Consider the following 23,195-nt stretch of genomic DNA (forward strand, 5'->3'; position numbering starts at 1 on the left):
CACAATTGAGTTGTGTTGTGTTTTTATTCTATTTGTCTTTGTATACTAGATCTTTTGTCTTATTCTCTGTCATTTTCTGTTTCCGCAGTTGCAATGTACAGAGAGCCATCCCTCCATGACTTGACAGAGTTCTCCCGCTCCGGCAGCGGCACGCCAACCAAGAGTCGGAGCGCCTCAGCTGTGCTTAACGGAGGCAAAGCTGTGAGCCAGAATGAGTCGACGTAGCCCGGTAGCCCAAACCAGGCCTGGGGCCGAACCACGAAAACCTTACCTCCAGCAGAGCGTGAATCCAAGAAGACTTCTTTCACCGATCAGCGGTTCAGGACTAGCTACAACAAAGCATTTGCATACACCCTGACACCATTAATAACCAACATCTAGGAACCATCTATACATTATTCTTCATCATCTATAGTTAGATACTTAATGGAACATAAACCATTCTGGACTAAAAAGTTGTTAAAATCTTTCTTTTGGGCTTGAGATTTATATATTATCTTAATCACTCTCTTAAATTGATGATTACATACCAGTTAGCACATCTTTATCTTCTTTTCTTAATTTCTTGTGGATACTATCATTTCTTAGGTCATGTAGACACCAAGCATTCGTCCATTTGTCAGACAGGGACAGAAAGTTAGACGTAAGCATTCAGGGCAGCCAGTAATGGTGCTGGTCTACGAGGCTACAGTGGTACAGCGTAAGCCCTGATCTCTGTCTCATCCGTGCTTCTGTGAATACAAAGCCTATAAACTCCCTGGTGTGGCAACGCCCAGTGCTGCTGGGACTGCGGCCAGCCAGACGGTAGCTCTACTGCGTCCTAGTGCACACGCTCAGAGACTGAGCTCTCTAGCATGGGAAAATGAAGCCTATGTTCAGCTGACCTGAAATATAAGAAGGGGCAGTGTGGCTCTCGCAGTTTTTTCTTTCTTTTCAGAAATGCCACAGCTGCACCTTGTTTTTTTTTTTTTTTTTGCTAATTTTCTGAATTAGCCGAGAGCTGTTTATTTGACAAATGGTTTAGTTTATATTTGTCCCCTCTTGTTGTCCTCCCTTAACCATGGTTCAGTATTTGTATTATGTTGCTTTCATCATTGAAAGGGGTTCCAGCAAACCAAAGACAGAACGAAAGAGTGTCCCTTTAAGCCGCTGAAAACCAAGCCAGTGTAAAGGCAAAGCTGGAATTTTTTTTTTCACTGTACATTTGTGGTAAAAGAAAGCAACGATTTTTGGAAGAAAAAAGGAACAATGGTCTAGGAAGTGATTTTACACACTTGTTGGCAAGTTGGCAAAGTGATTGACGTTGTGCTTTATGCTGATATGCTCAATGGCCAAGGTATGAAACTAACTAATATGTCCCCATTCCCTTCTGTAACCAATGTGTCACATGTCTTTTGTCCTCGTGATCTGTTTCCTCCCTCCGTGCTTGTGTCATACTTCAACCCCTCCCCCACGCCTTCCTTTTTCGTCAACCTTAATTGACTGATACATTTCACCATAGGAATATGGTGCAAGCCCCATCCCAGGATGCTTGTTATGTGTTTGAGTAACTTATTGTGGTGACAATATTTTCTATATAAAAAAAAAATACTGTGGACTTTTAGGTGGCTTAACATTTTATAGGACACGTCATATTTGTAAACGTGAAGAAAAAAAAACATACAAAAATGAACATCTTCCCTTTCTTTCACAGGGCATGTACAAACACAATTATGTACAAAAAGGACCCCTTTTTGTGGGCTAGATACTCTTCCCTTCAGCTACATAACTTCTTTCTGGTACATGCTTCTGGGAGGCTTTCTTTTTCTTGGTTTCCTCTGGAGGTTGTATTAGGTGAACCTATCTGTTGCATGGGAGAGAGCAGGGAAATTCCGGTCTAGAGCTGCATGATGTAGGCTATGTGTATAAACCCCATGTTGGATCATGTGATCCAAACTACCAGGCTTAATCTGATAGACAAACATTTACAGGCACACATTGGGGCTGTCTGATAACTTCCAGTTGTTTATTATTTGTTGTATACACAAAAATGCACTGAATAAAATGTTTATATTAAGATTTACTTTTAAAATGTGTCTGACTTCCTTCTTTGTCCTATTGGTTGATTTATTAATGTACTTACATTAATACATGTATTCCACTATCCGGCCAATGTAATCATACCACATTTCCAGTTGTGGGATAAGACTTGAGTTGGCAGGAACGGTAATAATTGGTGGTGCAGAAAATGGGAGCCATCAATGCTGTATTGCTGTTAGAAAAGCCTCCTCCCCAGAGGAACTCCTGAACACACACTCCCTCCTGGCATCTCTCCAATCTGCGACCACCAACATACCGTACAGAGGTAGGGTATGGATTTAATTGCCTCAGGTTTAAGGCGGACAATCTTATAGAGCTCATTCTATCAATCAATATCTCTATTTTTATAGGAAAGGCCGAAGCCTGGAAATTGCTCCACTGCAATTTTCTCTCTGTCAGTATGAGTGTTGCCTTTTCCCGGTAGTGAACTCAGTGAGAAAGATCAACTTTACTTTCCTCACCAAAGTTGATCTGGAGGTTTTTTTGGAAAAAAATATATTTTTCTTTCTAAAAACATTAAAAAAAATAATAATTCAGGCAAATGCACAACTTGCCCCCATTTGCCTCAGATTTCCATAATGAAAGAGGATAACAGGCTGTCCATGATCAAATAAGTCTCAAATTACTATGCTGCATAAAAAAGACAAAAATATCCACCTAATTGGTCAAGTCAGAACACTTCAGTGCTATATTGTCTTCATCTGTGCACAGAGGACATGACAGAAGGTAATAATTACCTTCTGTCAGGTGCGTCTGGGATCTGAATGATGGTGTGACACCGTGTTAACCTACCAGGCTCTGTTAATAAGGTCAGCCCTCTCCCTCACTGTCTCTGTCAGCGCAGGAAGGAGCACTTCCTCTAATGAGGGCTTTTGTCCATGATCACTCTGCTCTGATTGACACTCACAGTTCATGTCACTAATGACAAAGGTGAAGGGTGTAAAGGAAATGTGATGAAAGGTATAGCAATGGCAGGAGCGATTCAAATCAATATGGTAGTGCAGGTAGTAGTACTTATGGAAACTTAGTTTGAATTTTGAAGATTTTCTGAAGTAGTAAAATCAATAGAAATGGTACATAAGACATGTCAATCAGGGAATCAGCTTAAATTTTCAAGATTTGATGATTTTACAAATCAAGACAATCTTAGCGGATATAACCCATTGGGTACACACAAAAATTAATGTCTGCACAGTAGGGCTGTCGTGGGAACTGCAAAAAGGAATTACCGTAATACAGTATTGACAAGGCAACCACAGAGCATATAGGCAACCGTCACAACCACAAGTGAAGTCAACCCATCCCACCTCATGTTTAGATGGAAACAGATGGTAACTGTCCCGGTACTTAAATCGAGTGTAACTTCGCCCCTTTGGCAACATTTCGGCTTTCAGCCAAATGAAAAAGTTGAACCAGCTAATTTAAGATGAGGCAATTTGTAAAATGTGTGTCAAAAAAGATACCAATGAAACACATCGATTTGAGGTCTGATCTAGCATATCTGTCCCGCAAGACTATTTAGATTTTTATTTATTATTTATTTTCTTAACAATGACGGCATGACAATCAGTGTGCAAGCAGTGCTGCAGACAATGGACAGCACCCTGGTTGACAAAAAAGGCTGATCAGTCCCTCTTATTGTGGCCCAATCAGTTAAATGTATATTCTATCCACTCCAAGTTTCAGCAGATAACAGCAACATTAAGTGACAAGGTGTGCTTTACTGCAACGCGTCTCTGTCTGTCTGGGGCTTTACCACAGGCTTTTTGCTGGAATGGATTTGCATCTCCATTACAACAGGTTTACCTGCTCTAAGGTGTGTTTAAACAGATGTCTTGCTTGCATTAAGTCTGTGATGATTAAAAGAAGCGGGCTGTGACTCGTGGTGAGAGGAGCGCTGCAAACTGCCACAACCCTACAGTGTAGTTGTACTGCCAGTAACTGAAGCCTGTTGAAGCTTCAATTATTAACACGTTCTATTTTCACCCAATCTTTCACATTAAAAGGGCGAAAAGGGGGGTCTTAGGTTGTGAATATGTGTTCACATGCTCAATCCTTTTTAAAACTGTAATACCGGGATATAATAGCCTACCGTTACTGTAAAAAGCAAAAACTGTGGGGCGATATTCATAGCCAGGCCATTTTCAAATTTAAATCCATTTATTTTAGAGAACTTAAAGAACTGTTTTTTATTGTTACTGGCAAAAATGTGTGTTCTGCGCACTTTGAGCCTTCATAACTGTATCCATATATTGTTAAAACTGTTTTAATTCCGAGCATTATGTTGTATGGCTACAAAAAAAACCCTGAATGACATTGGCAACTATTTTTTGCAAATTAATTTTGCCCCTGCAATGTTATTAAATAAATAATAATAAAAACTTTCATTGCAATAAAAAAAAAAAAAAAGCTGATGCAAAGTCAGACCTTTTAGGCTTCAACAATCATAAAAAAGCCCTCAAAATCGTGGAGGGACTGGCCGATGTAAGAAAGTGAATTCTTTATTTTTTACTTTAAGTACAGATTTAAGACAGAATTTGAAATGACCCCTGACAATTCTATAGGGATTATGTGTTAAAATCTATAATGCATACTACTACAATGTTGAGCAGCAACAATTCAACCAAAAGGATCAACTTCACCATTGTAGTAGGTAATTGCTAAGCACTTACATGAATTTATTTTTTGCTGTATATTACAAACATGAGGAAAATATATTCATTGTGTGTCATGTTTATTTACCCAAACAAGGGTTAGAGCACCGAGCAGCTGTAGTCTAATGTCATCAAAATCAAAGGATTGCATTTGCAATTAATCTCCTGACTAGAGTGACGCTTGTATTAGTTGACTGAAGACTGAAGACTGAAGAGATGGGAAAACTAAAGAGAAAGAAAAAAAAATCCCAGTTTGTTAAACTTAAAGATTGATACACTGGTTTACAGAATTCTGAGTTGTGTTGCACAATAGTATAAGAGCAATAGAGACTTTGCTGGTAAGTGCAGCCTATTGTAAAACTCTACAATAAACCCGTCCTCTATCCCTCGTCTGTGAAATAGAGTGGGCATCAATTTGGTGTTTGGAGACTGCCTCATTACGCCCATTGCCGGCAGAGACATGAGGACTAATAGGTCTCTGTAATATGGGCCCCGATATGAGCTTCTTCATCGTTCATGTAGTTTGACATCCCCGTACTCCCCTCATTTCCTTTTGCCTATATCTGTAGACTCCGTTCATTAGCATGGGCCAGTCCAATTCATTAACACAGGCCTGCCTTGTTCAGACATGTTGATGAGAGGAGTGGCCCCCTTTCACTCTGTCGCACTGCTTTTCCTGTTTCTCCACTTTCTTTCACTCACTGGTCAATCAGTTATTCTGCCATTCACTTGTCCAGACTAATGAAAAAGGGCAGGTGTGAGCACACACACACACACTCACACACTCACACACTCACACACTTCAAGAAAGCGACAGGCACTCCGGGGTGCAGGAGTTTCAGATCCTGAGTGAGATCAGTCTGCAATAATGTGTCACGAATCAGACTAAGCTGATGGAGCTGTGATATATGCGAGCACTGTGTACCTGTGAATGCTGCAACTCATTACCCTTTATCACTGCCAGCACAGGCTGACTGGCTTCACTTCTCTCTCTCACCATGTCTCCCTCTCCGTCTCTCTGTCTTTGTCATCTTTTTCACATTAGCTCTGATGTAAATCATTTTCACTGCAACATTCTGTACATGCACATACATTACATCAATGTTTCTATAAAACGGCAAGGCTCACAACCACTTTACAACTATTATTTATGATTGCATGAAGGGTTAGTAAATGATGCATCAAAGCATTACAGAGAAGCAATAAAATATTAAGTTACAGTAAGCAAAGCATAAATACATTTTTTATTAACATCACAAGTAACGATTTACAACCCTCCTTTGCTTTATTGTATGACATATGTGGATGTATTAATGATAAGAATGACCAGTTTCAAAGCTGTAAACTGACTGATTTAAGAACGTCAAATTTATCATTACATTTTTCCTCTCACCTTTAATGTTGATGTTTCTGACGTGTCATCATGCATTTTTTTTTTTCAGTTTCTACAGTCTTGTCAAAAGAAATGTGTTAAACAGAAAACAATTTTCCACCTGCCAGTCAAGAAGTCAGTGCATGAAATGACTCTAATTATGAAGCTATTATTTGCTCCTTGCCTCTTTGCCCACAATTTGATGTACAGTAAACCAAGTTAAGAAATATTGATGCTTTTACAACACTCGGAAGAAGGCAAAGACAACTGAATTTAATTGACTCGCTGAAACCTCCCACGAGGGGCAGCTGCAGCTCTCATTTACTTCTCATCCTCTGCTCCTTTCTCAATCGCTTTCTTTTTCCGTTTGTCCTGGACATTCAAAAGCAATTTCCTCCATATATTAATAAAATATTTTACAAATCAAAGTAGAAAATTAAAATTATATGGTGACATGAACTGCTATATTGGAAAAATAACCTTTATTTTTATTTACTGGTTAATTTCCTGTGAATGGACAGTGCCAAAAAAAAGGAAAGAGGAGAAACCGAAGCTGACAGCAAATAAACAAATGAACTTGATGCTGCTACACTCTGGAGACATACAGAATTGTGGACAAATACAGTAGCAAATGATACTGGAGCCATAACAGAAAGGCTGAACATGAAGATAAGTGAAATCAGCCAGCTTGAAAAACAAACTTGTGCATCTCCCTCCTGGGGAGAAAACAACACTACAGACTGACACTTTGAATCAGTTCTTGTGTAAAACTGGTGCACAAAGCTGGCATAAATGTTTGGGCTTTGCATGGAAAACAAAACAAACAAAAAAAAAAACAAAGTTTATAAGGTGGCACACAAGCTGACTAACATTCTGAATCCTTTATGCGTCTCTAAAAAAGTGTCAGGTCCAGGATATTGAATTAAACGCATCACTGCTAACCTTGAAAGTGTCAGGCCTCTGAGTCCCTCACCACCCCTGTGCCATTTGAGAGCCTGGAAATCCAAATAGAGTCTACTCCCATTTGTCCCTCTAACAACCTCTCGTCCATCTTTCTCCCCATGCACCCCTGGTCTGGCACAAACAAGGCGGCAGCTCCATTCTCCACAGATTACCCTGAGCAGAGAGCGTCTCACACCTCTGCTTATCAGCCCCACCAGCACATCAGAGCACCAGGGATAGGCAGGAGAGATGGGTAAGACTCAGTGTTCAGAGAATGCACATTGATAACATCCACCACAAATAGCAAAAGGCATCACTGCTTCCCCCCATTAGCGGTGCCCAGCTGGGGCGTCAGCTCCTGCATGTTCTTCAGGCTATTGTTGGATTTATTTTGCTTGTTTGTCAAACATGCTCAACCCAGTTATGGTTGGATTTTTTGGCCGAGTGGTCCAGCAAACAACACAAAAACACCAGATTAATAGCATTTCAAATGATAGACTTTTGAATTTTACTCTTTTAGTTATGAGATCCTTCATATCCAACTGAATTAATAATTTACAGTAATCTGTGAATGATTGAAATACCTGTAAACATTTTGACCACCACCACTTATTGAGTTTAGAAGTCTGAGTTTAAGTGATGCACTATATGATACGTCAAAACATTCCTCAGGTGGCAATTTATTTTCTTTGTCAAATGGTGGCTTAAAAATATTTGAAAGCTAAATTCTAGCATTTTTCAGACAAATGTCAGGAAAAAAAAGTCATACAGGAAGTATGAATGTTAGTTGAGAACATTATTCTTGCATAAATTGAAATAAAGGCAAACAATTTCTATGAAAAAACAAAAATCTAATCTGGGGTCCACCAGCTATAAGCACTAATTTATAGCTGGTATAACTAAAAACTCACCTTAATTGCAAGGGGCTGAGTGAGACTGGCCTTATGATAACAGGCTTCTATTTAGCAATTATTTTTACCATATTAAAATATCATGCTAATATTTACGAAATACTAAAACACAAAGTACAGCTGTGATTAATGGGAATGTTTCAGTACATTTTGGAGATATTTGAGCTAAAATCCGCAAGCAAAATGTTCATTTGAAGATGGCAAAAGATGACTGGTCAGATCAACAACACAATAATAAAGTTCACCTTTAAAGGTTGAATCAGTAGCAATGTTTGTTGCAGCTTGTAAACACAACATTCAAATAGGGCCCTTCCTCCTTGGATCATCACCGCCAGAAGTGCACGACTACTGCAGGGTTAGCTTCTACGTTTACTGCTTATACCTACACTGGATCTGGTCTGGATCTCATAATGCGAGAAAATCCTGCAGACATGATGTCTACAATGACCCCTGCTGTGCACACATGCATTTGGGCAGGTGTGCAGTGAATATTGAAGTCGACTGTCTGACAACGACCTCTTTCCCACACATAGGCTACATGGACGTCACAACTAGGGATATTTATGGCACCAGAAGTATATTTTATGACCATTTAATCCTTCCTTTTTTCAATTTTACTGCCATAAGATCGCTTTCCTTGATTGATAAACTAGTAGAAGATCTTCCTTTTCTTAGTACTCCTCATGTGTCTTACTACATACTCAACATACTTGACATGCTCTGCATTCTATTCTACAAATGTGGGATCATTATGATTGGTTGTGTCATTCAACAACTGGATCTCTGAGAACATTTCACGAGTTAAAATACATTTTGGGGACAAAGCATGGGTAACCATGAAATAATAATACTAAAATAAGTTCAATAACAAATATGCAAAACTCTGTTGAATGACTGCTGATGAAAAACTAATGTAATTGATTCCTGTTTTAATTGTAGCAACAATACAGCTAATCTCATCAAGAGGAGAAAAATGTAATGCAAAAACAGAGCCTTAAAAAATACAATCAGAATAGGAAAGGTTCTATAAAGTTTGAAGACCTACAACTCATGACTTTGTATTTTTTTTGCTGGGTGACTGCTGCCCTGTTGTAACTCTTTTTATAGAACTTATATTCCTGCCAAAAGTATTTTGAGCTGGTCAGAGGAAATTGGTTTCAAAAAGTTTTCAATGGGGTCATATTGAGAAAAGTTTGAGAACATGGTGGCCCTGGAGAAAGGTTCAAGGAATGATCAGAGTCATAAAGGGGACGACAGACCGGTCTGTCTTATACTGACAGTATAGTTGTAGATAAATCAATGTACAGCAGGAACAGTGATGCAAACAAATGCTTTCATATTCACCTTACTTTGCTATGGGGGAATTTACTTCTTAAACATTCATGGCAGAGCTGCATTTTCAGTCTGTTGTCACTCTCAGCATGAAATCAATTTGCTGATCTGTTGCTTGAAACCATTTTCACATCCGAGGAACTCTGCTAGACGGAGAAATTGCATCATCATGGAAGCTTTGAGTTTCTGTTCAACACTTCTGTGTATTAGATAACAGATTTAGTCCACACGGTATAACAAAATAAACAAAATTGGATGGAAAATCCATTATTTTATAGCTCCCTTTATCTGGATTGAGTAGTTGTTTGCAAAATCCTCTAATGACATTAATTTACAAACCTGTCATGTGACAGGTCTGCTGTTCATCTGGACCCCCTGGATGTCATCATGGATGCAGTGACAGTTTTGCATAAACCCATTGTGTTAAAGATTATACAAATACACAGAGAGTAATTACTCACTGAATCGAGAAAATAATTGGTTGATGTGCACTGCAAAAGCCGGAAAGGGTTTAAGCAACAAATGAGTGATCACATATCCCCGTGTCAGCCAGGAAAGACAGATTAACATTAATATAATCCAGACAAAGAGAATAACCCATTAATTTAATGAATAATCCCAAGTAAATAACATGGGAAAGCAGCTTAGGTTGGGAATTATGGGTAAGGAGGAAATGTCTTTTTCCCCAGTTGTGTAAGGCAGCTGTTTTTGTTATGTATTCCTCTCCTCCCCCAACACCCCCCGCCCCCCCCCAAAAAAAAAACGATCCTTGCAGGAAAGAAGTCACCAGCTGTATTTTTTATACTTTATCGAAATTCTGAATAAGCTCTTGTGTCTCTTGAAAGTTAAGTGTGTGTGTGTGTGTGTGTGTGTGTGTGTGTGTGCGTGTGTGAATCCCAAAGGGTTGTGCCGTAACTTTAATATTTAGCTTTACATGTTTTATTCAACTGCTGATGTGGTCTGTTTTACATTTAGAGCTGAAGTGCAGGACTTAAACATATAAAATTTATGCCATTTACATTCAAACCCTTGCCAAACATTGCTGATTTAGCCTACATGTATCATCACTAGGTAAGTCCCTCTATATTTATCAGTACTATGGTCTTAAAACATTGGGTCTATGATGGTATTCCCATGCTTCTGAATCTGCACCAGTACTGATCAAGTAGCAACTATGGCATTTTTTAGAGGAGCATATTATATAGCGATGGAGTATGCCACTGTGAGAAGTATAGTGGCGCCACATACATGACCTTTACCTTATTATCTTACATGATCAGTATACCTGTATATGCCAGGAGTTATTTTGCATAAACCAAACAAAATAACAATAAATTACAATCTTTGCCTGAAGGCGTTTTGTGTCCTGGTTCATCAAGGTTAAAGTCTGAGACAGTTTGTATCTCTGGTTTATCAGTGATGCATTTCTCCCTGAAGGATCTTTAAATGGAAGTGGGAAATGTTAGAATGTAATAATATACGTATACATATAATGAATTTATATATTTTCCACAAGTGTAACTGCATTGTAGGGATCAACGCCATCTATCTCCAAATATCAACCAATTCACCAATATATTGGTATCAGATTGTTTTTCTCCATCTAATATCGGTATCAGGCCCCAGAAATCTCATATCGATTGGGCCCTATATATACCCAAATGAAGGGAAATCGATCTAATAGTGTGACGCTATGTGGCACTGGTGGCCTAGTGATAAGTTTGCACGCTCAATCTATCTCTCCAATAAAGGCATGAAAAGCCCTTAGTAAATCAAAATGTGTAGGTGTACTTTTATTGTTTAAGGGTGAAAATGTTCTGTAAAAATTAAATGTTTTACTTGGTACAGACAGGTTAACATTAGTCATACTTGGAACAACATCTATTTGTAATTTTGGGACTATATCGCTGTGAGTCTTACGTAAGGGAATTGGAGCAGAAGCATTTCGTCTGTCTTAAAATTGTTGGTTCAAATAGCAACCACTGTCCGAGGTCATACCCCCACTCTGTCCTGCCTTTTCAGTCACTCTCCTCCACACCGTCAAAAGAAAGATGTTACATAAATGTCTTTTTTAAAATTGTGAGACCAGTTTACAGTATTTATGGGGACATCTTTTTAGTCATGTTTATGAGAAGTTCACATAAACCTGATGTGTGATTCTTTGGTCCTGGTACTACACTGATCTTGTGTCAGACCCTACAGCCATATTTCTATGCTCTGTACTCAGTTAACATGTTGTATCTCTGCAGCCTTTAACAACTTTCAACCACATCGCTATATAAATAAATGTCATCAGTTCTTACACACATGTATAACCAATTAATTTTGCTGCCAGAATAAATATTTGAAATGACATTCATTCAAGAAGAGATAAATAAACCAGCATGGTGTGTTATGCAACTGCTTTATTTGAATTCTGCTTCCATATTTTTTTCACCACTTTTTACCTTTTCCAACTGGATTCATTTCAGTGCTTTTAACCTTAACGTGTTCAAAGCTCAGCCCTGAAAGGCACATTATTCCCTCCTGACTAGGAAATACTAGATGGAATACTCCCCCCCCCCCCCCATGCCTGACTAACATGCTCACTGGATATGAGTCACCCGTTCCTTTTTAACATAATCAGCAACTCAAACAGCAAACAATAAACACCCCAATCTTGTCATTGTTGTTTTTGTTAGCATCCTATCCTTATCAGCAGAAATGGCACTAGCACTCTCCTTCCATTCTGCCTGTCTCCACTCTCATCGTTTATAGCCACCTATTTTTCTCTTTGTGCTGCATGGTGCTCTCCCTTTCTGTCTCTGTATCCTCCACCTCCCTTCTTCCCCACAGTGCTTGTTTCCATGTGCAGGAGGGAATCCCAACTCTTGCCTCACTGCAGTGGATGAGGTCAGGCGTTACGTAACAGGGAGAGAAACGAGCCAGACAGCCAGCACTCACCTCTGTTAGCATGCAATCAGGCAGGCAGTGAGGGGACGCATGCAATATTTATGAAGCCTCTGCAGCATAAATTCTTCCCTGGCTCTGCCACAGTAAAATACAGTAGACATGACTTGGTGAAAGGATGTGTGGAAAAAAAATGTTTTTGCCTCCAGTTCTTGAATAGTGCATCATTCATTCCTGCATCACCCCTCTCCCTATTAAGCTCTTGAATTATACATACAGTATACTAGCACTGATCCAAGAAACAAAAGAGCCTTGAGGAACAATAATGAGAATTAACATTTTAAGACAGACCGAATAAGCGACTGGCATCACTTGATGAAATGTGTTTCATTTTATTTTGATATTACATTGAATTAGGGTTGGTTGATTAATTGAGTTTTTAAGATGTATGATATGTATTTATTTTAAAATGCAAATTATGTGATACGCATCTTCTGTTGAGCTGCCAGTTCAAATATTTCTCATCTCACTGTCTGTTCCTCTTCACCCAAAAAACACAGCTGTGTGTATTTTATTGTATTCAACTAACATTTGTATTTTATATTATATTACTTTTTAATTTGACAACAGGTAGTCATTATTTATGAGTATTGCCATTCAGCAAAACACTATCGAGATCTTAGTTTTGGTCCATATGGGTTAGCCCAACATTAAATAGATGTCACTGGTTAACAGCAAGACTAAGACAGCTACACAAAGACGATTTCAAGCTTGAGTGTTTCTTACCCAGGATTTCACCAGTGTTGTGTTGGTGGTCTGTGTTGGTTTTCTCCTTTTCTGTTTTTCGCTTCAAAACATAACGTATGAAAATAGCGTTTAGCCAGCTAAAAAAGATTTGCTTTGTCTGTCTGTTCCTGTCAAAACAACCAGAGCAGCTTTAACATCCTGCTGGAGTGACTGCCACAAGCAGAAGTCTGGGCATTAATCAATATTTCCGCCTTTATTGTTTTTGGTAGGAAAGCAGGATTTACTGATCTGATAATAAGGATAGATTTTTGCCAGACTGAGAAAACATTAAGTTTCCGAAGGCCATTTCCTCTCCTATTATGCATACAAGTAACACCCCCACAGAAATAAAAGGCCTTGACATTAAACATGTGACAGAGAATGGAGCGAGTGCATAGAAGATAAAGAAAAAGGCTTAAGACGTGTGAGCGAGAGGAAGTTACAAAGGGTGATGGGAGAAGACTCAGATTAGGAAATGAAGAGAACAGAAAAAATAGGGCAAAAAATCAAGCTCCCTGCAGAGAAGCCCTCTATTTGATCGTAGGCTGCTTGCAGTAATTGAACGTTTTGTAACCAGAGCATGGATGCAGAGTTTTCTATGTAGTCTGCCAAAGCTGAAAAATTCTACTGTATCTTTGCCATCTTTGTCACTAGAAGTGGACTGTATATTTCTGTCCAATTGTGACTTTGAATACTTTCACACGAATGTCATGAACTAAATGCATCAAATATCTTGGTCCATTTTATGATATTACAGGGAAGCAGTGTTTCTCCAAGGTTTATTTGTGTGGGTGGTGGGGGGCTGTCCACACGTTGTGAATCACAATTATTAATTTCTAAGATTAATTCAAAACATCCCAAATATTTTTTTTAGACATTCTTTCTTACATCCTAAGTAAATGTTCCCAAGCAGCCAGTTTGGGCATGGCAAAACAGCGGCTGGCATTTTCTTCTGTACACCCTCTCCACCTTCCTTGTTACACTGATGCAGCAGAGTGCGTGTATGTCCCTGCGCTGCTATAACAGTGTTTAGTTTTCAGTGTCAGTAATGTATGGCATACTAACGTACTGCCTGTACTGTTTACAGAGCAACAAGACATTCAGCTGGTCCTGTTATTATTGAAGGCAACCGTAAGAGTGCTCTGTGGATTTTATAATCCCCTGGGTAATAGGAAGCCTCCTCCGAAGTACATTCAACATGCAAGGTCGGAAAAGTGAAAGTGAAGTGCCTCGGGAAAGATTGAAATGCCTGAACTCACATCATATGACACCATCCAGAGTTAAAATAAGTTGAACAACTGCTGACCGATGCACACTTTACAGATCTGCAGCCAATTTGTGAACGAACAATAAAAATAAGATCTCATCATCTGTTTAAAAGAGCTAGAGCTCCAACAGTGTCATCAACCATGTAGGCTTTAGATTTATGACCAAGCCATTCAGGCAAGTTAATGATAAATATACTTAATTGACTATCTTAAGCCCACAAACCTTTTCATATGCAATTATACGCAAGTTAAGCATAAGTAAATATCATCTTAGTTTTACTTTTTACTCTGTGTTTACATTATTACAATCAATTCTACAATTCACTTAGCAGATGCTTTTGATCCAAAGCGACGTACATCAGAGAGTGAGTACGACACAAGCAAGGATCTAGAAAAGAGGAAACAAGGTCAGTAAGTGCAAACAAACAGCTTCAAGCTATACTGCTGTATCAACTGTGGTTGACATGATAATGTGTTATTTTAGGAATTATTTAATCCACTGTGTTTTTTTTTTGGTTCTGCATTTAAACTATTGTAAATAATTAGATAAAAGACACATTTTCACACTTCCACCATTTCCGAGAGTTATTTGGCCTAAAATACTGATGCTGTAGGTTTCAAAAGCTTTGAAAAACAAACCATTACTGAAGCTGACTGTGGAAATCGACTGGATCAAGAGTGTACAAAGACTGACACCTTAAGGGGCACATGACTCTGTAGCTAAACTGTCAATAGCAACTAGCACAGAACAAAGAGGACCTAGTTAAACTTGCTTTGACCGTTCTCATTACCTGAACTATCAGTGTGCTCAGCCAGACAGATCTAATTTGTAACCATCTTTACACACAGAGCTACAAGCTTCCTTTCAGATTTCTCACCCTCTCTCCCTCTCCCTTTAACAACTCCACACTGTCTCCTTTCTTCTCCCACACCATTACCACTCCTTTCCACAATCACAATCACACTCTATCTCTCACTCTCTCTTTCCACCTTGAGCTTTATTTTTCTTTAAGCGGATGTGCAATGTCTTTAGTCTCTATCTCTGTGTGATTGTTGCCGCTTTCCTTCACACAAGAAGACTACTGTTGTGGAAATTGCTTTCGTCTAGTAGGCTACATCTTCTCCTTTCTGATAATTTGGTGTTGATTCCACTTGTCAATAGTGGGACTTGTGGTTAGGGGGAATAATGCACATGCTTGGGGATCTGTGGCTTAGATATCCATTTACAGCTCGGCCTCTGAGCTCAGATGAACCAGGATGTCGATATCTTGGCCAACTGTCTATGAGCTGTCTAAGTGGAGCTGGAGAGAAGCCCGGGAACAGCTATAAACCGGCTGTGCACAAGGTTTCAGAACTCAACCAAACAGAATCAACTCAACTCTGTTGTGCTGCTATCACCATGAAGTAGACTGTAATATTGTTCATTACATTATTACAATGACATATCATTGCATGTCAGGGGAACAATCAGTTCTGATTTATATCTTTTTATATGTTGTTCACTGTAAACCTTGCACTGTATTTAACTCAAAATGTAAACTGAAGTTTCTAGCACCAACGTTTCTTGATTAAAAGTTTTATGAAACATTATTCATATAGCTGAGAACATTTTATTATTTATTACTTACTTTTTTAAAGCCCTCGCTATCTTCTCACTGAAAACACACCAAAACATATTGTGCTTCACCTTTTGCCTCAGAAATAAAGCTAGCAACTAATAATACATACACAAGTACCTAATGGCAGAGAAGGAGACAGCACAAGTCATTACAGTTTGTATGGAGGAACAGTATGGAGAGAGAGGAGATGTGTTTTCTGAATGATCTGATCTTCTATTAGCATAATGCCACTGAGTGTTTACATTGGGAAGCAGAGAGTTTAGCTCGATTCACCAAGAGGCAGAACTGTCTGCCAGTCTCACTGTGAGCTGGCATGAAGAAAGCATCTCTGCCGCCCACTGTTAATCAGCAACACATATGTACGTTTGTGCACAAGGCTTAGCAAATACAGGCCCACACAGAAACACAACACTGCCCAGCATTGCCAGTGATATGACAGTTAGCAAAAGATTTTTAAGACTACAGTGTTTAAAATAGAAAGTGCACTGCATACAAACACACACAGTCATGCAGTTAAAACATGTAGTACTTGTTACTTTATCCATGTTCCCTGACAGCAGATTCGGCTTATTTTTAAGCCAGATAGTTCCCGGTCCCCGGTCAGATAGTTGACCAGGGACCATCCCCTAATCAGTTGTTGCATATATCCACCTCATCTCCACTTTGCACTCTAAAACATTTAAACCATAAATTGAATCTACAGTACTTTCTATAGTTTTGGTTACTGTAAACAATATAGCACACACATGTGCAACCAGCTGAAGATGGACACCCCAAAAAGAACACATTAGCCTGAAGTATCTGTTGCAAGTGAATCTGTAAAATTATCGCCGGTTCTTTTTTCTCAGCACTGGAAATGTCCAGTGCACAGAGACCGCAGCCTTTGGATGTTGACGGACGAGGGTGTACGGAGCCGTAATGGACCCGAGCGGACATGCAATGCAGTCGTATCTGGTGGAAGTTCTGGGTTAGTTCGGCGCTTGATACAGTTATCCAAACGTCCTTTTGCCTGAGGTATTTTAGGGAGCAGGTAAAGGTATCACCATTTTCTGAATACGTTATTATTAATGTTATGGTTTCTCTAACTTTGAATGATTTGTTTGGAATGAATGCCCATAGACTAAACTGGGAAATGTGAAAGCTGTGTTGGTGAGGACTGAGGTGATGGTGGTGGTGGAAGGGGTTCCCTGAAGCTCTGAGTGAATATAATCAATCACTCCACAGGAGATGTGCAGAAGAGAGAGGCCCTCTGTGAATGGAAGGAGTCCTCTGTGGATGTGCTTACTTCAGGCTGAGGGAGAGAAGACGACAGTTTTGGGCCAAAGTTAACGTGTGTGTGGGTTTCTGTTTGTGACTTTGTGTGTTCATGGCTTGAAAGTTTGAGTCTGTAAATGAGTGAGCCTCTGAGCAAGCAGGTCACTGTGATGTGTAGATGTGCAATGTGGGTGTGCATGGTTAGTGCCTGTCCATTCCCAGTGCCACACTGTATAAACAAAAGGGATATACTGTACATATGTGTCATGTGACTATAGTACACTGAACACAACAGTACTGGTTTACATTTATCTTTAAAACGTTCAAAAAGATCGTTTACAAGGGGGAAAGAGGACTTCAACACTAATCTCAGAAACAAAAGACCATTGACATGATTTGCTTAAAAAAGAAAAAGAAGCCAAAGAAAGGGGAAAAAAAGCAGAGGGGAAGGGGTTCACTCGTTCTTGGCATCCAAAAGAGGGGAGCTGGTTGCCATGGTTTTAGATTAGTTGTGGCTGGTGTTGCTGGGACTAAGGGAGGCAGGCAGCTGGTTGCCTAACAGCAGCAGATGGAGCAATGCAGGTTTCCAAGAACACACGCACTGTCCCTCGCCTACATGTGTAATATCATCCCAGTCATCATTTTCCTGTCCACACGCACACACAAACACACACACATACACACACACAGACACACACTTCTCTGTGGGGAGTCATGACTGGGCTCCAGCAGCCCTTTAACCTTCTATTTGGCAGCGTCTTTACCACTAGCATTACTGTAAAAACACATTTCTACAATTGATTACATAATGTTAAATAAGTGTTTGATATTAAACAATAGGAACTTTGAAAACAACTAATTGTGAATTTATGAAATCATCTTTTTGGGGTATTTTGTTTGATGCTTCAAATTGGTTCTGCTTCTACTTGATCAGTTTTACAGGATCATAAATCATCAGTTGTAACACCTGAGCTTCTCTCCAATAAAACAACTTAATATTCCTGAACCTAAACTATATATAACCAAGCACAAGAAAAATAGCATGTAGATACCCACACAGTAACAAGTTATGCTTCTACTGTACTTCAAGGAACAAGTAGTCGGTTTATCTGCTGTAGACCCCAAAATATATCAATCATAGCTGCATGATTAGGTGATGTGTGTGAGTTTGTGTACGTCAAAGGGTGTCTTCGTGCATGTTATTTTAAAGTTGAAAAGAGAGATAAGCAGAGGAGGAGGCAGCTGGAAACAATAACCAGAGGATCAGTGAACCCACGACTATGAACTTTAATAACTTCATAGACCTGTGCTCTCAACCTGGTTAAGATAAGCCTAATAATAGTTATGCAGCATGAGACATGAAATACACAGTAAAGCTGCATTATCCTATATCTACTGCAGGGTGGCATCAATTATTTCATTTGTATATGGTATTAGTTGTGAGAGCAGGAGGGGGGGATTAAAGCATACCATGCCATACTCTTGATATGTTTTCCACAATATACCATGACTCTAGATTTTTTGTGTGCAGTTGCTATAGAAACCATAATTAGAGTCCAGAATTGTGACACTGCCTTTAATTAGGCTCTGTACAAAATTGAGCTAGCCAACTGTTTGCTGGATTTTAATCTACAAGGACAGCACATTTGTCAAAGTTGGCTGCAGAAAAGCAGAGCCGTCTTAGACCAGGGCGTTCTTGAGAAAGTGCTCTACATACAGTGGAAAGGTCTGAAAAAGAAATGAAATATAGAACGAGTGGTAAAGAAATGGAGAGTTCATCATTGATTAAGGTTGTGACTGAGATTTATTTTTATTTGGGATTTATAATCAATTGAATTCAATATTCATCCATTGATCATGTAAATAAACTAAGGTAAAAAAAAGAAAAAGAAAATAACAATAATAATAATAATAACAAATAACTAAATGCAAATATTTGACATTTTCCATTGAAAAATACCCAAAATTATTTATCTGTGTTGAAAGATCAGAAAGAGTTATGCAATTGTTGAATTTGTTTTTACCATATATGTTCTTTTTCTTTTATTATCATTTAATCCATTTATCATTTACTTCATATATTTACTTTTTCTTTTATGATCACTTAATCTTTTTAACATTTCATTCATATGTCATGTAGTCGCTACGACTCTTGTTTTTTTGGCTTTTATATTTCCTGTCAATCCTACACACACCAGCGGTGCCTATGCCATACATTGAGCAAAACCACATATGAGCTAGTAGGTGTATAGCGTTTCTGCGAATCTGCCTGGTTCACGGTCTTCAAGCGAAAACCACATATGAACTTGGTATCAACTGTAGATGTATCACGTTTCTGCGAATATGAATTGTTGAGGTTTTACAGAATCTTGGAAAAAAGAGACCATCTGGCTATAAAAAGGCTGTGGAAAAGCTGATCGGGGTTCTTTTTTGCTTTTCTAAAGGACTCCACGTCACTCTGACTTTTGAATCCCCATTTTGGGACTTAGTCTCTGAGACCAAGATCTTTTAAAACCTCAAGTGTCTACACTCCCAGGTTTAGACTTTGGTCTTTGTGTTTTGATTTTACTTTTTACATTTTTATATTTTTACTTTTACTGTTTTGTATTTGCATTTGGAATATCATTTGAAGTTTTTTAATAAATTTTCGGAAACTTTTTGAAATCATTTTCTGACTGAAATCATTCACACCACAAAGACTGGAGTCTCCCTTAAGGACCCCGTGAACCTCGGAAGGTAAGCTTGAGCAGTCACACCACGGCACACTTCTACTGACTTTTACTACACACCTCATACGCACCTAGCATCCTAATGGGGAGAGATTACAGTTATTCCCTCTCTGGGGGTGCGAGCCTCCGGGGGGTAATCTAGAGTCCTGTACCAGGGGTTATTCTTGAATCTAATTATTCTAGAAAGGTAGGCAGATAATCCTAGGGCTATGTGATTCTAACAAGTCCTCTCTTCTCCAAAAGGTGTTAGCGGAGTAATTTTACATAGCTCCAGGTACTAGGAAATAGTAGACTAGCGGCTGGTAGGGAGTGAGCTCTCACTTAGTTCTAGGAAAGAGTAGTCTAGTTAACTAATGGGTGGTGAGCTTCCGTTAGCTATAGTAAAGTTATTCATCCCTTTTTGCATGTCCAGGACATGTTACAATCTGCTATAGAAACAATTGGTTGATAATTTCCATTAATTTGGTTCTATACTAGTGGGCTAATCATTTCAGCTCGCCTCTTACCATGATAAACAAAATGACATTTTTAAACCACCCTAGTTGACCTCCCACAGATGAGCGAACATTTGAATAATTGTTTAGCCAGAGGCGACCATGTTAATATCAGCTAATTAATATTCATCACATTATGACATGATTACTCAGGGAACAGGTCCGTAACGTCGTCCCTCGCACTAGCTCTCATGTTGCACTTGCTTGAATTAATCTCCGATGAAAAATATTTCCGTGCTCAGCACATATACAGACCCCCTGAGTCACGTTCATGGCTAAGCTGAAGAGAACAATTTAATCACTGCGTACATGTCACTGTTCCACTCAATCACACATCTCATCCATCTCACCCCACATGCTAAGCAGAGGGGCTGGGAGCGCCAGCGGAATTAAGCCCATTAGAATAATTCATTTCCCCTGGCTGGGCCAAATGAGATTTATTAATAATGTGGTAGCCGGGTCCAAAAACAGCCCTGAGATGACAGAGATGGAGAAGGCCGGTCAAATTAAGCTGAAAAACTCACCATAGGCCTCACACTGCTGCTTTTAATGAGCAGATACTGTAGAGGAATCAGTAGAGAAAATGTTTTCACTTGTGTTCAATATGTGTAGTACACTTTCCCAGCAATGTATGAACTCAATGTATTGATTCACTCCCGAAGATACAGAAGGCAATTCATCATTTCTATAGGGCGCTATACATGTTGCACAGGGCCATAAATCATGGTGTGTAATTGCCTACAGCATGATACTTTTTCTTTCATCAGGTACAATGCCAGCTGACAGAATATGTTTCCAAGTATGGATTTATACTTGTGTTTTTCTGTTAGCGTGCAGGGTAGAAATTCCCTCGATATTTTACCACAGGTTTGTAATCACTACTCAGCGCTTCAACAAACCTTTTTTTTTTTTTTTTTAGCTGTGTCAAATGACTTGTCTGTTTGAATAACTCCCCTTTAGGATTGTGCTTCCACTTGATTAATCCAAACAGTCATTCTTTGTATTGACTGGTCAATAGCAGATTATGAAATTATTAAGTAAGGAAAGACTCAAATGAGGCAATGCATCCTTTGCAGTACTGTAATTCACCACACGAGTCACATCTCTGAACACACACACTGTCACACACAAACACTAATCAGCCAACAGATGTTTCTGCCTGCAGTAAAAACACAACAACACAACACAGGCCAACGTATGATGTCATCATTCATGCTTTTAAGCAGCTGTGCAGATTTGTTACAAAACAAAATAATCTGCCATTTAGAAAAGGTCACAGCCACTACAACTCTGGCTGATTATTGTAAATGGAACAAATTATGTTTGTTTTTAGTGCTGGAATTCTTCAATTATTCTGCTGTAGCTGCCATTTAAAGGCCAAAAGAGGACATGGATTCTATAATATATGTACGGCAGCATGTTTTGTGGGATTCATTTTCAGTGGGTGTCATAAGACTGAAATAACAAAGCATAAATCCATTTACTGATATGAAAACAATGCACCAAAAACAAACAATAAAGAACCCTTAAAACACTGACTGTAACTGAATCAAGTGTAGATTTGTAATGTATTTAAGATAGTTAATCCATCCTGAATAGCTTGCGCTTTAAGGTGCTTTGACATCATATCAACATCTCAAACCTTTTAAAAAAAAAACTATACAGTATTTCTCAATACAGCATCATTTTGATCATTTCTAACATAATTCAAATATGCAAATGAAGTGTGGTGCTTTGGAGTTATCATAGCAGAGCAAGTTGCAGTGATAAAATTGTGTTTTTAAATGAGTGTATTGGATATTGTTGTGTTTATTTGGCACACATCACAACCGTCAGACCAACTACACACGTGTTTCATATGCACTTAGGTGAAAGCTAACAGTATGAAAACAACTCTGTTTATGAAATAAATATATATTTCACAGTACTAGTCATTTCATCCCTAAAACTGCCATCAGTCATAGTAAGTGCAATTTCTCAAGTTCTGGTAAATCTTATCTTTTAATTCTAAAACTGACATGATAAAAAATATTCCTGTAAAAACTCACAGATTCCCTAGTGCAGGTACATGTTAAATGAATTTATTGTACTGTCCTCATAATACAGATGGCCTTAGTCCTATGGTATAGTTACAGTAATGATGTAGTTAAGTAACCAAAGAGTACAGAGAAGTATTATGTTAAAGGGTGTTTACTGAGTGTGCATGTACATGGATATGGTCATGTATGTTTAAGATTAGATACGAACACAGAAAAGCCAACATGAGTGGTGAGTAGTGCTATATTTTAACGTTGTGGGAGTAAAATTGCTGATGCAAGTAAAGCCTTTCCACTTTACCTCAGCGTTTGAACTTGGCAGCACTTTTTATAATTCATGACTCCAGCAGAACCACTTTGCCACTTTTTGCTGTTTATTCAACAACTCACACTTTTAGAAACAGCTCTCTTCTTTCTTTGATCTTTGTGTTGGTCAACGCAAATCGGAGGTAAAGATTAGAATACAATCTTTACTGATAAGTACGCCTACCGAAAATAATAACACAAAGCTCATAGCTCTCTAAAAACTGAGTAAGTGATTTTTAAAAATGCAATGGAAGGATTCTGAAACGAAAAGCTATGAAACTTTAACGACAGGCCAGCTTTTCATGCCTACATTTTGTGCCTTTTAATTCTCAAAGGGCCTCAACTCATTCAGATCACATAATTGACCTAAATGTGATGATGACCAGCACATAATTTTATAATTTCAGAGGCAATAAAAGAATCATAAAATCACTTTATGGTGAGGAGAGTTATATCAATGGAAAAACAAGCATCCCTCACAGTCATCCTCAATGCCAAAACATGTCACAAACACTGCACCCTAC

At 38.8% G+C, this 23,195-nt stretch overlaps 2 protein-coding genes across 6 annotated transcripts in view; one reads left to right on the forward strand and one right to left on the reverse strand.

Moving 5' to 3' along the window:
- fgf13a (fibroblast growth factor 13a) overlaps positions 1–2,062 on the forward strand; it is a 98,539-nt gene extending 96,477 nt beyond the window's left edge. For all 5 annotated transcript variants that reach the window (XM_061048402.1, XM_061048401.1, XM_061048404.1 and 2 more), the window contains one exon: positions 89–2,062. In XM_061048402.1, the coding sequence (XP_060904385.1) occupies positions 89–225 (137 nt within the window). In that variant the 3' untranslated portion in view covers positions 226–2,062. The remainder of the gene's footprint in view (positions 1–88) is intronic.
- adgrg4a (adhesion G protein-coupled receptor G4a) overlaps positions 1–23,195 on the reverse strand; it is a 382,000-nt gene that overhangs the window by 98,591 nt on the left and 260,214 nt on the right. The gene's annotated exons all lie outside the window — the stretch shown is intronic.

The sequence above is a fragment of the Labrus mixtus genome, chromosome 10, assembly GCF_963584025.1.
Source record: "Labrus mixtus chromosome 10, fLabMix1.1, whole genome shotgun sequence".
Lineage (NCBI taxonomy): Eukaryota > Metazoa > Chordata > Actinopteri > Labriformes > Labridae > Labrus > Labrus mixtus.